Raw genomic sequence first — 12446 nt, forward strand, 5'->3', positions numbered from 1 at the left:
CAGTGAAGAGTTTTACGGATCGGAGAAATGTGAGTTCTTCTACTAGATCAGATCAACAAACTAATACAATTTTGGAAGCACGGCACATAGTTCAGTTCATCTGTTTATTCTTCTCACACACTTCCCAAGACCAGTAGCAAGATGTGGTGGTCACAGGTGAAGGACCCAATGGTTAAAGTTATATTGCAGAAGACCTTGGGTTTGTGCAAGGTCATCTGCAATAGATACGTTATCCAATGAAGGAATTTCCACAGGAAGCATGATTCTCGTCGTTGGCAAGTTGCGTTTTTTACGGACTGACGGTCACTTTTAACCCAATACTGTACGAATTTCGCCTTTAAAAACATCGGCAATGTCCGATAAATAAGCTTCAGGGCGTCTGCGTCGCAACCTGTTGGCAATGCGGAAGAGCATATTCCAACTGGACCTCCTGCTGTGCTTGATCACGGTGGATAAAAAAAAAGACAAAGTCTCATGAAGAGTATGTTAAAGTTGCTTTATTTTCGGAACACTGACTCCAGGTTGAATTATAGCATTACCACAGTTTTGACATTTACATTTACATTATTCTTAACAGCCATAAAAAAAATGAAAAAAAAATCAGGACGAAAGTGCGTCGAAGCTCCCGTTACCGTCGGCGGCTGGGGAGGAGAAATGAGGGGTCGGTCGGGGGGGATCGAACGCATCGATCGGTCCAACAACACCGGAATAGTCGTATTAAAACATCGAAAAGACGGAATCATTCACCATGAATTAGTAAGAGAGGAGCGAGGCCTCGTCTCGACACTTCTAAAAAACACCTACCTTTAAATTTGTACAAGACAGGAAATAAAAAAAAAAAGGTGATATGAAGCGTTTTAAAAACATTATGAAAGGCCATAGATCAGTGACGAGACCCCCCCGGACGTTTGGCGGCTCAGATACGAGTCACACCGATTGTCTCGCGAGGACGAGAAGTGGTCGTTGCTTGGTCTAAAATGCTGTACAGGAAACACTACTCACTACTACATCACTCAGAATGCAAGCGGTGCTCGAACGCCACAGCTACACGTCTAGATGAGGTTCGAACGAGCGGGTCCCAGATCCAAGGACTGGATGTGTGTCGTCAACGGTGCCTTCATGAACCCGGGAATTCACCACAAAGCTTTTTTTTTTTTGTGCTCGTTTGGGTTTGCGGTGGCGAATAACTCCGAGGGTAGGATTATAATAAAAAAGATCACTGTCGTGAGGATTTCCACCTAAATTAATGAGAATTTAATTTGGCATGAAGTTGGACTCACTGGTGACAGTTTTTGAGAGGAGATCTCTGGATACAAACTACTGTCCATCATGGATGATGACAGTAGTTTGTATCCTCTGAACACTGTCATCAGTGAACAGAGAAGCAGGCGGGACACGATTGCTCCTCCCGTGATGAAACACTAATAGACTCAGGGACTCATTAATTCCTCGCGCTATTAGACTTTATAGTTATGAATCTGGGGGCAGGAGTGAAAAGATTGATCTGTGTTCTTTAACTTTAGATTGTGTCATCTTTCTTTTTATTGCACCGAAGGAGACCTCCAATAAAGTTTATCCATCCATCTATTTAATAGAGACGATTCTTTTTAATTCACACTTTCTGGCCCTAATCTTGTTCCCTTAAAAGAGGAGCTATTTCTGATATACAACACCATAATTAAAGGGGCACCAAAAGTCTCGTACACTCTTTCATAACGAACGACAGCGACCGCCCTTCCGGATGATTTCAAGTGTTTATAGCGTCAGCGGTTTTCTGGATTCGAGCGGCCAATCCTGGCCTTCGGAAATATCGGCTTCTCTCCGACGTCTTTGTCACAGTATGAACAAACATAAATCAGTGTCAATCCAGTTTTTCTCTTCAAAGTTATAAGTAAAAAAAAAACAAAAAACAACAACAACAACAGTCCTCTGTGTGACTCTCTATGTAGCACCATGTCGTCGCTTGTGTTTTCTCAGTCCACCGCTCGCCTCGCGCTTCCCTCCCTTCTCTCGTATGTACAGCCGGAGGGAAGCGTCGTGGAGGCAGTAGGAAGAGGAGGCGAGCCTTCCTGGCAAAAGAGTGTTTCTTTTTTTTTTTGTGTGTGTGTTTTTTTTGTGTGTTTTTTTTTGGCACAGGTTGGAGCCTCGATGGCGTCCCTCGTCTCTCGTCACAGTTTGTTAGGACATCAGCCTCGTGTTAGGGACGTGGATGGAGAGACGTGGACGTGTCGAGCTCATGGTTCCAGTTAGAAACCTCTGGCAAAAGATGGCGCCCCCCCATGGTTCTTCTTCTTTAATACAGGCGGGTCAGAAGCTAGTCCCTGGATGTGTGTGCGTGAGAGCGACAACTACAGTAAGACACACCACACCACGTTACCAGTAACGACTCTACTTATATGAGTACACTATTTACATCCGTTCAGTGTATGCAGTGTGGAGCGGTGTCCACTAAGGGGGTGGGGGGGCAGTGCACGGACCCGAGCGGGTGTGTGAGCGAAGGCGCTTTGAGTTGTGCATTAAGTCGGGTTCGTGTCGGGGTTCCTGGTGGAGTGGGGGGGTCGGTTCTGAAGGCCGTCGTCGAGGAGGAGGGATGGGGTTCGACCTTTTTAGTGGACGGACGATTGCGGTCGCGCGGCCGAGTGCGGCCTGCTGCCCGGGTCCAGCTGGTCGTTGGGAACGGAGCGTCGGTTCTGGTCCGGTCGGTTGGTGGCCAAGTACTTGGCCCTCATACTGGAGGTGTACTGAGGAGACCAAAAAGACAAGTCGAGGCGTCAACGGGTAAGATCGAGAAGCTTTCGAGAAGAAGGGGGTGGATGGAGGGGTCGAAAAGAGGGATGTGACGACAAGAATGAACGGTGGATAGACGGAGGTGGTGGGGGGTGGGGGGGGGAGTCAAAAGAAGGAGGTCACAGGAAGAGACAGACCGATGAAGGGGTGGAAGAGAGTGACAGTCATTTGGACAGCCGGGTTTTTCTCATCAGCTCTGGGTGATGGTGGCGTCGTGTTATTGCCGTTAGTGCTCTAGTTCTGATGTGGTTAGGGTTAGCCGGGTGGGAGTTAGTCTCAAAAAAACCCTCAAAACGTGGTGACCTCTGCGTGAAGGTGAGAATCAGGGGGGAGGGGGGGGGGAGGAAGGGAGGGAAGAGGGGGTGGGGGGTCACAGAAACAGTAGACATGGACACAGTGTGGATGGGGGGAGGGGGAGGAAAAGGGAAGAAGGAGTTGAAGTTTTGGGCTCATCAAATGTTTTCGGTCGTTTCCCGCGGACGGGGTGGGGGTACAGAGGGCGAGGGTCGAGCCTCGACCATCAGAAGTAGAGGACCACGTGACCTGACGACTTTTTGTTGTTGTTGTCGTTGTTGTTGGTCTAAACAATCCCAGGCTGCCAAAATGACCGTCAGGACGATCCATGATCACGTCTAGAACACTCGTGTAGAGACAGGGAGACCTTCTTCCAATATCCACAACAGCATGCTTTTGGGGTTTTTATTGAGCGAATTAAAAAAAAAAGAAAGTTTGTAGAGGGGCATTGTGGGTATTGGAAGCCATCAGAGGGAGTAGTGTGGTCTAGAAAGTGTGCACTTACAGAGGGTGGAGGGGACTCCCTGCCAATCAAGGGGGTGTTCTCACACCGAGGGTTCTGAAAGTTTGCGTTCTGGCTCCTGTGTTGTAGAATAAGAGGTTACTGCGAGTGGTCGTGCGGCCGCTGGTGCTCACTTGGAGACTCGTGCACGTGAACAGAACCTCGCCGACGGGTCTGTGGTGATATCGTGAAAGGTCCCGCCTTTTGCCAACAACACCGCCGAGCTCTCGTGCGAACGGACCCCGGTCTGGCCGACCTCTGACCCCCGAGCGGTCAAAGTCACCGAGCTCTTCTCTGGCCGTACGGCCTGTGATGCTAACTAAAAAATGCTAACCTCCGCAGCGGTCAGTAATAAAACTACTTTTCTTTTATCAGCAGCGATCTTGGCAAAAGTGGGACTCCCTCAATATATCTATGAACTATAAAGTATTCAATACCCTGACTGACCTTTAAGGGTACATATCAAATTTAATACAGTAGTAAAATAAGATGCTACATTTTTGGTCAAGAAATCTACAATGAAAAATATTTGAAGCTTTAAACTTTTTTTTTTGGTCTTAAAGTCGAGCTAATCGTGTCTTTGTTTCTCAGCATCCTTTAACATAATCTTAAAAACTTTTAAACAATAGCAACTAACCTTTTTTGGTTGTATTTCAAGTTTTAATCGTGCTAGTTAGCAAATTAGCCGTTAGCACGTAGCTCTTAGCGCTACATTTTTCATCACTTCCCTACAGATCAGAAGTCATAAACTCTTTTGTATCAGCTCTAAAAACATAAAATACATTTCGATTCTTTGAAAGCTTAGCATCTATAAAACTAACATGTTAAAATCTTTCTCACAACATTTTACCCGCATTATTGTGGGTTTTTCCTCTTTTTAGAGCGGCTACAAAGTCACAGTAAACTTCCACATTATCGCTTGATGTTAAACTTTGGTTTAACATTTGGTTTATGAACCATTAAAATTCATTACTTCCTTATTTAAAGTGAATAATCTAATTAAGATTGAACTCAAATGTAGTCATGCTGGAAAACTTCTCAACTAATAATCAATAATTGATTTATTATTTAGAGTTTTTAAATGTGTCTATAAATGCAGAAGTTTGTTTGTTCTTAGTGCACGTCGTTAATTTAATCTTATTTTACAAAACCCTTTTTTTTAACATTTGCGTCGATGCGACCGTCTTTTTTTTAAAGAAATACGTGTCATTTTTGTGTCGGAGAAAAAACCCCGAGATCTCTTTGGTCACTAACTAGGTCCGGATCACTTCGGGGAGACTAGTGGGTCTGGAGGCCCCACAGCGTCTGGTGCCAACTCACATGTATTCAGTGACGGGGGCATTGCTGACAGTGTGGGCGGTGGCGGGCAGGCTAGCTTCGCTACCGTAGCTGGACCCACAGCTGTAGAGACTGGGCATGTGAACACGGTACAGGTTATCGTGCACGCCGCCCCGCGAGGCGCCCGACTCGTCCTCGCCGTCTTCGTTGTCCGTCCTTGGATCGGGGCGAAGGGCAAGCGTACGTCGGACAGGAAGGAGGGTGGGGTTGGGGTGGGGGGGTAGAAGGGAGGGAGATCCGAGAGAGACAACAGATTGTAAACAAGTAGTCGGAAGAGGAGTTTTTCAGGAGAAGGGAGGGGAGTTTCATGTGCAGTCGCCCGATGCCCACGGAGCGGGTGAGACCATGCGTCCGGCATTCAATCTTCAAACACAACGACCGCTCGACCGGAGCCGCCGCCGCTATTTTCTGGTCGCAGGTTCAATTCCCCTCGCGCTGAGGGCCAGATACACAGAAGTTTGGCGTTCATGCTCGGCAGTGTTTCGATTCCGAACAGATCGTGAGGAATCTGTTCCGGGTCATGCATCTATGTGAACTTCATGAAAGCAAATAAAAATTAAAAAAAGCAACAAAAAAAAAGAGAAGATAATATGGTTAAAAAATAAATAAATAAAAAAGTAAAAAATCGGCCAGCAACTCAATAGAATGAAGCTTTGAATGTGAGAGACGCTGATTTGGAATTTTGGATTTTCGGCTGTAGTACTTCCTGTCCCTCAAAACCTAAAAGAAGGTTTTTATTTGTTCAGGCTTTTCCTTGATTATCTGGAACTCCTGTTGTGTTATCAGTATTATCTTGACCTTTAAAGTATATACTTTATTGAGTATTGTTTTGATTGTTTAAGCGCTTTGTGACCCTGGTCTAGAAAAGCGCTATATAAATACAAATTACTTACTTACTTACTTACTATATACAGGTGAAAAAATATATATGTATATATATAAAATGGAATAATATACAATTAAATAACTGGTTCATCTTTTTATTTATCAAGCTGATCCACGTTTAGTTTCAAAGAATTCACTGTAGCTTTTTACTAAAAACAGGAACTTTTAAAAGATGATATATATATATATATGCTTTCATCTCTTTTTAACATATGCATGAATAATTTCGTTCTAAATCTAACACTGCCCCTTTGTCCGGTTCTTTCTTCCAAACTATTTTTAACAAGACATTTATACCTGGTTCAATAAAAGTTAACAAATAAATAATTACAGAAATACTACCTTTTAATATTCTTGAAATATTTATCAATCTATAAAAATACGTTTTTCAGGGTGTTGCCAGTTTAATATATTTAGTCTGAGAAATATCACACCAGTCATTTAGGAAGAAACGGGAGGTGTTTTAACCATATCGGCCACAAGATGCCGCTGTTTCCACCAGTTCAAGGGCGGACTCGGCAGAGACAGGACGGATCGGGTTCGGATCGGGTTCGGATTCCTTCAGTGGTCAGACACGAGTGTGAATCCAGAAGCTGGGAGCGGGAGCGCGGGGGGATAAGCCGACCATATGGCGGTTGAATAAATATATCCACCATCATTCGCTGAAGCCCAAAGCATTTTCCAAATCAGGACCGGGAAAGACGAGTAAGGGAGGAACAGAAGGAGGAAAGAGGGGAACGAAAAGAAAAAAACAAAAAGGACACACGGATGCTGGTCGGCGGAGGGAAGGAGTTAAACAAGCCAAACTCAAGGAGATGTTGGATGCAGCAGGAGGAGGATGAGGAGAAGGACGAGGCAGCTCGGGGAAGAAGCTTTACAGTCATGAGGAGCACCAGGGTTTTCTTCTGGGTCTCGGGTCGAGAGCCTGTTATCAGGGGGGGTCAGGTCTAGTCCTGAAGGCGTTACCTCTTGCTGGGCCAGGTGTGCGGCACGCTGCAGACGATGGAGGAGAACATGAGGGCGGTGACGAACGAGAAGAGGACGAGGTAGATCAGACCCTCCACGCCGTCGTAGCAGAGGCCGGTCAGAGCCTGGACGTAGTCCTGCGGCGGGAGAGGAAGATATGAAGCTTCGTCGTGGTCAGAGGGACGCGTCAGAGGAGAAGGTCCACGAGTCTAGTTTAGATTTAGATCCTGATCCTGCACTTTGTTTTTATTACAATTTTTATCCACCCATGCATCCATCCATCCATCCATCCATGCATCCATGCATCCATGCATCCATGCATCCATGCATCCATCCATCCATCCATCCAGTCATCCATCCATCCATCCATCCACGCATCCACGCATCCATCCATCCATCCATCCATGCATCCATGCATCCATCCATCCATCCATCCAGTCATCCATCCATCCATCCATCCACGCATCCACGCATCCATCCATCCATCCATCCATGCATCCATGCATCCATGCATCCATGCATCCATGCATCCATCCATCCATGCATCCATCCATCCAGTCATCCATCCATCCACGCATCCATGCATCCACGCATCCATCCATCCATCCATCCATCCATGCATCCATCCATCCATCCATGCATCCATCCATCCATCCATTCAGTCATCCATCCATCCATGCATCCATCCATCCATCCATCCATCCATCCATCCATCCATCCATCCATCCATCCATCCAGTCACCCATCCATCCATCCATCTATCAATCATGGTAATTCTCTTTACCTTTTTTGTATTATCGTTCAATATTTTGTTCCGTATCTATCAGTTGGTTTAAACTAATTTAGATCCAGATTTTCACCAAGTTAATAGGTTTCAAATCATTGCAAATAGCAGAGTTTAAGATGCGAAATAATATCATATCATTACTTTTGAGTGTACGATCTATTATAATCTCTCTAATGCCAGACTTCTCCCACTGCTTCATGGGTTTGGTCCCTCTTTCTTGGTTAGCTCGCTAATACTCACTAATGCTAGCTAACGCAAGCTAATCTTAGCTACATTTATTCTATTTCAATCCAAATAACAAAACCAGGTCTATCAGGTGTATGTTATTTTCTCATGTTAATTAAAATAAAAGTGAAACCTCGTTGCAGAAAACCAGCGCTAGCTAGCATTAGCTTATAAAACAAACATACAAAGCTAGCACGAACTGAGCTTTTCATACAAACTTCACAAATAAAGTTTGAAAGACTTTTAACTGTTGGAATTTTTCTACTCACTCTCATGTCGACTAAGAGTTGGGATTATTTTCATAGTAATCTGTTCTTTTTCAGAGTTATAGACGAACATGTTTGTTCATTTTAATGTAGCGACTGGAGCTCAGTTGATTTCGTGCCAAAAGTCACTTAAAAACTGTAACGTCCCTCTTGTATCGAAGCCTAAACACGAGGAATTGTTCATGAAAAACTGCTTTATTTTAAGATCTAAGAAGCTCCTCAGCTCCACACGTAAGCGTGAGTGAAAAAATGAGTGAAATTTTCGGTGTGAACTGATCCTTTAATAGCAGCGAAGACAGGAAGTGTTCGGTGACGACCAGCCACTGACTCACCATGTGGAGGCTGCGACAGTCCACCAGCGCCGTCAGCTGGTGGAGGCTGACCTCCGTGGAGTTCAGCACCGACTGGATCTGCTCCAGGTTCTCCTGCACGAGTCGCATGTTACAGGACAGTAACTCTCACACACACACACACACACACACACACACCTTGGTGTTGGCGTATTCTCGTGTCGCCGAGCGCAGAAGCTCCGCCACGTCATCCTGCATCTCCACCAGAGACTTGTGGCTCCCAGAGAGCCTCTGCAACACATGATGGACGTCAAACGCTCTCGATGCTTATGCAACACACGACTCGCACCCAATAAATGATCATCGTTTAGGGAGGAAATTGGAAATAAAAGCAACGATTTTAACTCGTAACATTACTTAGTAACTTCAGCTGGAGGATCTCATTTCATCTTTTGATGATCTGACCCTTATGACAAAGAGAATGTATGATAGTATATATTTGTCCGTAAATATGTTTCAGTATTTTATTTAAATGTTTAATTCAATAACTTCTATATTGAAAGGTTGAATTATTTTTTAATGAATATTTTTAACTCAATCATTTCTATGCTTAAATGTTGAATTTGTATTTATTTAATACTGTATCTTAATAATTTGTATATTAAAATGTTGAATTTGTATTTATTTAATAATGTATCTTAATAATTTGTATATTAAAATGTTGAATTTGTATTTATTTAATACTGTATCTTAATAATTTGTATATTAAAATGTTGAATTTGTATTTATTTAATACTGTATCTTAATAATTTGTATATTAAAATGTTGAATTTGTATTTATTTAATAATGTATCTTAATAATTTGTATATTCAAATGTTGAATTTATTTTGTAATTAATTCTGTATCTTAATACTTTGTATATTAATTTGTTGAATTAGTTGTTATTGAATAATGTATTTTAATAATTTGTATATTAAAAGGTTCAATTGGTTTTATTTATTTATTAACTTGAATAATTCTTATTTTAATATAAAAAGTATTAAAATACATTATTCAATAACAACTAATTCAACATTTTAATATACATTAAAAGGTTGAATTTGTATTTTTTTTAAGGTATCTCAATTATTTGTAATTAAAAAAGTTTAAAAAAAAAAAATAATAATAAATACTTTCAAAATGAGTTATTATTTTTCGAATTTCAAAGATTCAAAGAAGAAGAAAAAAAATCTTAATTCAATATTGTTTCAATTAATAGGATTTTAAATTATTGAATTATATAAAAATGTTGCTTCAATAGTGTCATCAGTTTAAAACAAAAGCTTCTTGATCATGTTCTTATGTAACTTCACTATTATATCCAGTTATATTTGGACTCAGGTATAAACATGTGTACAGACCTGCTGGAAAGGGTTGATTTGTCCAGGGCTGCACCTCAGGTAGTACTGCAGGATGTCTGGGGGCCGAGAAAAAAATCTGAATTGACGAATACGACGGAATAATGAACCACAAAAACACCAATGAATACATCGAGATATTGTTCAAGTATTTGGGATACTACGGTAGCAAACCTGTGCGTTACAATGTTTGTGTTCACGAAAAAGCAGAAATGTTTGTAAAAAGGTTGTTTGTTTGTTGTGAGTTGAGTGTGTCTTGCAAGGCAGTTGTGTATTTGAAACTTAAGACTTTAGGTTTATATTTCAGCTTTAAAAGCTGTCGGGAGTCAACTGTATCCTCTTGTTCTCAGTCATTTCGAAGGATTTCATTTAGCTGCCCGGGATCTAGTGCCATCAAGTGGCCAGAAGTTGAATTTAAACACAGAAATGAACAAATAGTGTGAATATTTGCATGTTAATTGTACATAATAATAATTAAGCAATCATTCAATTATAATAATAAATGTAAATGAAAGAACTGTTACAAAAATGTAATATTATTTGTAAAAATAAACAAAAAAACTAAAATCCCCAGTAGCAAACTTGCGTTTTGATATTTGTGTTCACGAAAAGCATGAAAATTTGTAATAAGGTTGTTGTTTGCTTTGGATTTTTAGCATTTGACCCTATCGCGGTTAATATTTCAGCTTTAAAAGCGGCTCGAGACAGCAGTATCCTCTCGTCCTCAGTCTTTAGCGGGATTTCAAGTTTAATCCAAACACAGAAATGAACAAATACTGTGAATATTTGCATGTTAATTGTAAATTAATAATTATATTATCATTGAATTATAAACCATAAAAGAAATGTGAAAAGAATAAAATATGATTTGAAGACAACAATTGTATAAATAAAACACAAAAAAATTCTACAGTAGCAGACGTTTGCCTTTACGACATTTGTTTTCACGAAAAGCAAAAATATTTGTGACAAAGTTGTGATTTCTTATGGATTTTGGCATTTGACACTTTCGTCGGTTAATATTTCAGCTTTAAGAGCTGCTCGAGTCAGCTGTATCCTCTCGTCCTCAGTCTTTACCGAGATTTCAAATTTAATTTTAAACACAGAAAAGATCAAATGCTATTAAAATTGAATGTAAATTGTAAAATAATAATCAAATTATCATTTTATTATAATAATAAATTAAAAATTAAAAAACTGTTACTAAAATTTTATATAATTTGAAAAAACTAACAAAAAAAACGAAAATCTCAAGAAGCAAACTTGTGCGTTTTGATATTATTGTGTTCACGAAAAGCATAAATATTTGATATAAGGTTGTGCGTTCGTTGGCGTTTAGTGTGTCTTTCAAGGCTGTTGTGTAATCAAAACTTTTGTAGCTCTGTATTTGAGTTTGTAACAAAGTGTGTTGTTGTGTATCAATAAGTGCTTTGAACTTTGTGCGTCTATAAAACGCGGTGCGGAAACAAGTTTTCCCATGTGTGCGCAATCTATTTCCAAGTCACTTTTAACATTTCCGTTCGCAAGATTGTGTAACCACCATTAGGCCGAGTGCAATTATGCCTTCTGTGTGTTGTTGTTGTTGTTGTTGTTGTTGTTGCTTCGGTTGTGCGTCCGCAGCCGACATCTGCTCGGCAAAGAGCGGAAGCGAACCGACGGAAGTCATTAGATCGACACAAAAAGACACGCGTGTGTGTGTGTGTGTGTGTGTGTGTGTGTGTGTGAGAGAGACGGAGAGGACGCTCGTCTTGAGGGATGTTAACAGAAATAAAGTCGTATCGTCCGCAGACAATCGTCGGGAATATTAAGGTATTTTCACACATCGCTGATCCCGGGGAGGTTCAGTGAAGCAGTGCAGGAGAGAGAGAGCGTTTAGATACCAGGCCTGTCAATCAAAGCCAATCCCTTTGGACACACACTTGGGGGAAGAAAAAAACAAACACTCTTGGCTCTTAAAATAGAAGCTGCGTATCCGAGCGATGTTCACTCGTCAGCCCGTGTACGAATGTGAGGTTCTGAGGCGCGAAAAAAAGATGGCGGCGTCGGCCAGGCGTACCTTGGTCGATGACGGCGTTCTCTCTGGTCACCCTGGTGATGTAGGTGTCGGGGGAGTCGCAGAAGTCGCTGGCCGACTGTGGGAGAGAAAAAGAGTGAGCGAGCGTGACGAGGCGGTGGGAGAAGATTACGTCGCTCGCCAGCCGATGCTCCCCGAGAGCTTCGGCTGGCGTTACCGTGGCAACACGTACAGCGGCGGCAGCCAGCTCCGGAACCAGCGAGCCCCAGCTGATGATCAGAGTCAGGACCCCCAAGAAGCACACGCTGGGGGGGGGGCGGAGAAGAGAAGTTTTTACAAGACTTAAGACTCGATGTGAATGAAACGCCAACAAAACTGTTGCACTTTTATTGATCGACAGACTGGTTTTCCTCGTCCGACTCCTGTGATCGCATCAGAAGACGTCCATTTCTCACCCGATCAACGTCCCTCGAGAGTTACGGATCAGTCCGAACAAGACCAGGAGACAGATAAGGACGTCGAACAACAGCAGGCTCAGGTAACCCAACCACCTGCAACGACACAAGGAAGCGTCAAGGATCCGCCAGGAGCGTGTGTCGGCAAGAATCTGACGATCTGACGATATAAATAAACATAAAAAACAGTAGCAAACTAGCGTTTGGATATTTGTGTTCAAGAAAAGCATAAAAATGTG

General features: G+C 42.1%; 1 protein-coding gene across 1 annotated transcript in view; it reads right to left on the reverse strand.

Annotated features, from left to right (window-relative positions):
• Positions 1-479: 479 nt before the first annotated feature.
• The window catches only part of LOC148089730 (protein tweety homolog 3-like), a 35492-nt gene continuing 23525 nt past the window's right edge, over positions 480-12446 (reverse strand). The window contains exons 6-15 of the mRNA XM_087809690.1: positions 12208-12303; positions 11985-12057; positions 11795-11870; positions 9742-9797; positions 8539-8631; positions 8383-8475; positions 6773-6909; positions 4904-5077; positions 3587-3662; positions 480-2741 (exon numbers count right to left, since the gene is read on the reverse strand). Coding sequence (XP_087665816.1) covers positions 2607-2741; positions 3587-3662; positions 4904-5077; positions 6773-6909; positions 8383-8475; positions 8539-8631; positions 9742-9797; positions 11795-11870; positions 11985-12057; positions 12208-12303 — 1009 coding nt within the window. The 3' untranslated portion in view covers positions 480-2606. The remainder of the gene's footprint in view (positions 2742-3586; positions 3663-4903; positions 5078-6772; positions 6910-8382; positions 8476-8538; positions 8632-9741; positions 9798-11794; positions 11871-11984; positions 12058-12207; positions 12304-12446) is intronic.

The sequence above is a fragment of the Callionymus lyra genome, chromosome 1 (assembly GCF_982586985.1).
Source record: "Callionymus lyra chromosome 1, fCalLyr1.hap1.1, whole genome shotgun sequence".
In the NCBI taxonomy this organism is placed as follows: Eukaryota; Metazoa; Chordata; class Actinopteri; order Syngnathiformes; family Callionymidae; genus Callionymus; species Callionymus lyra.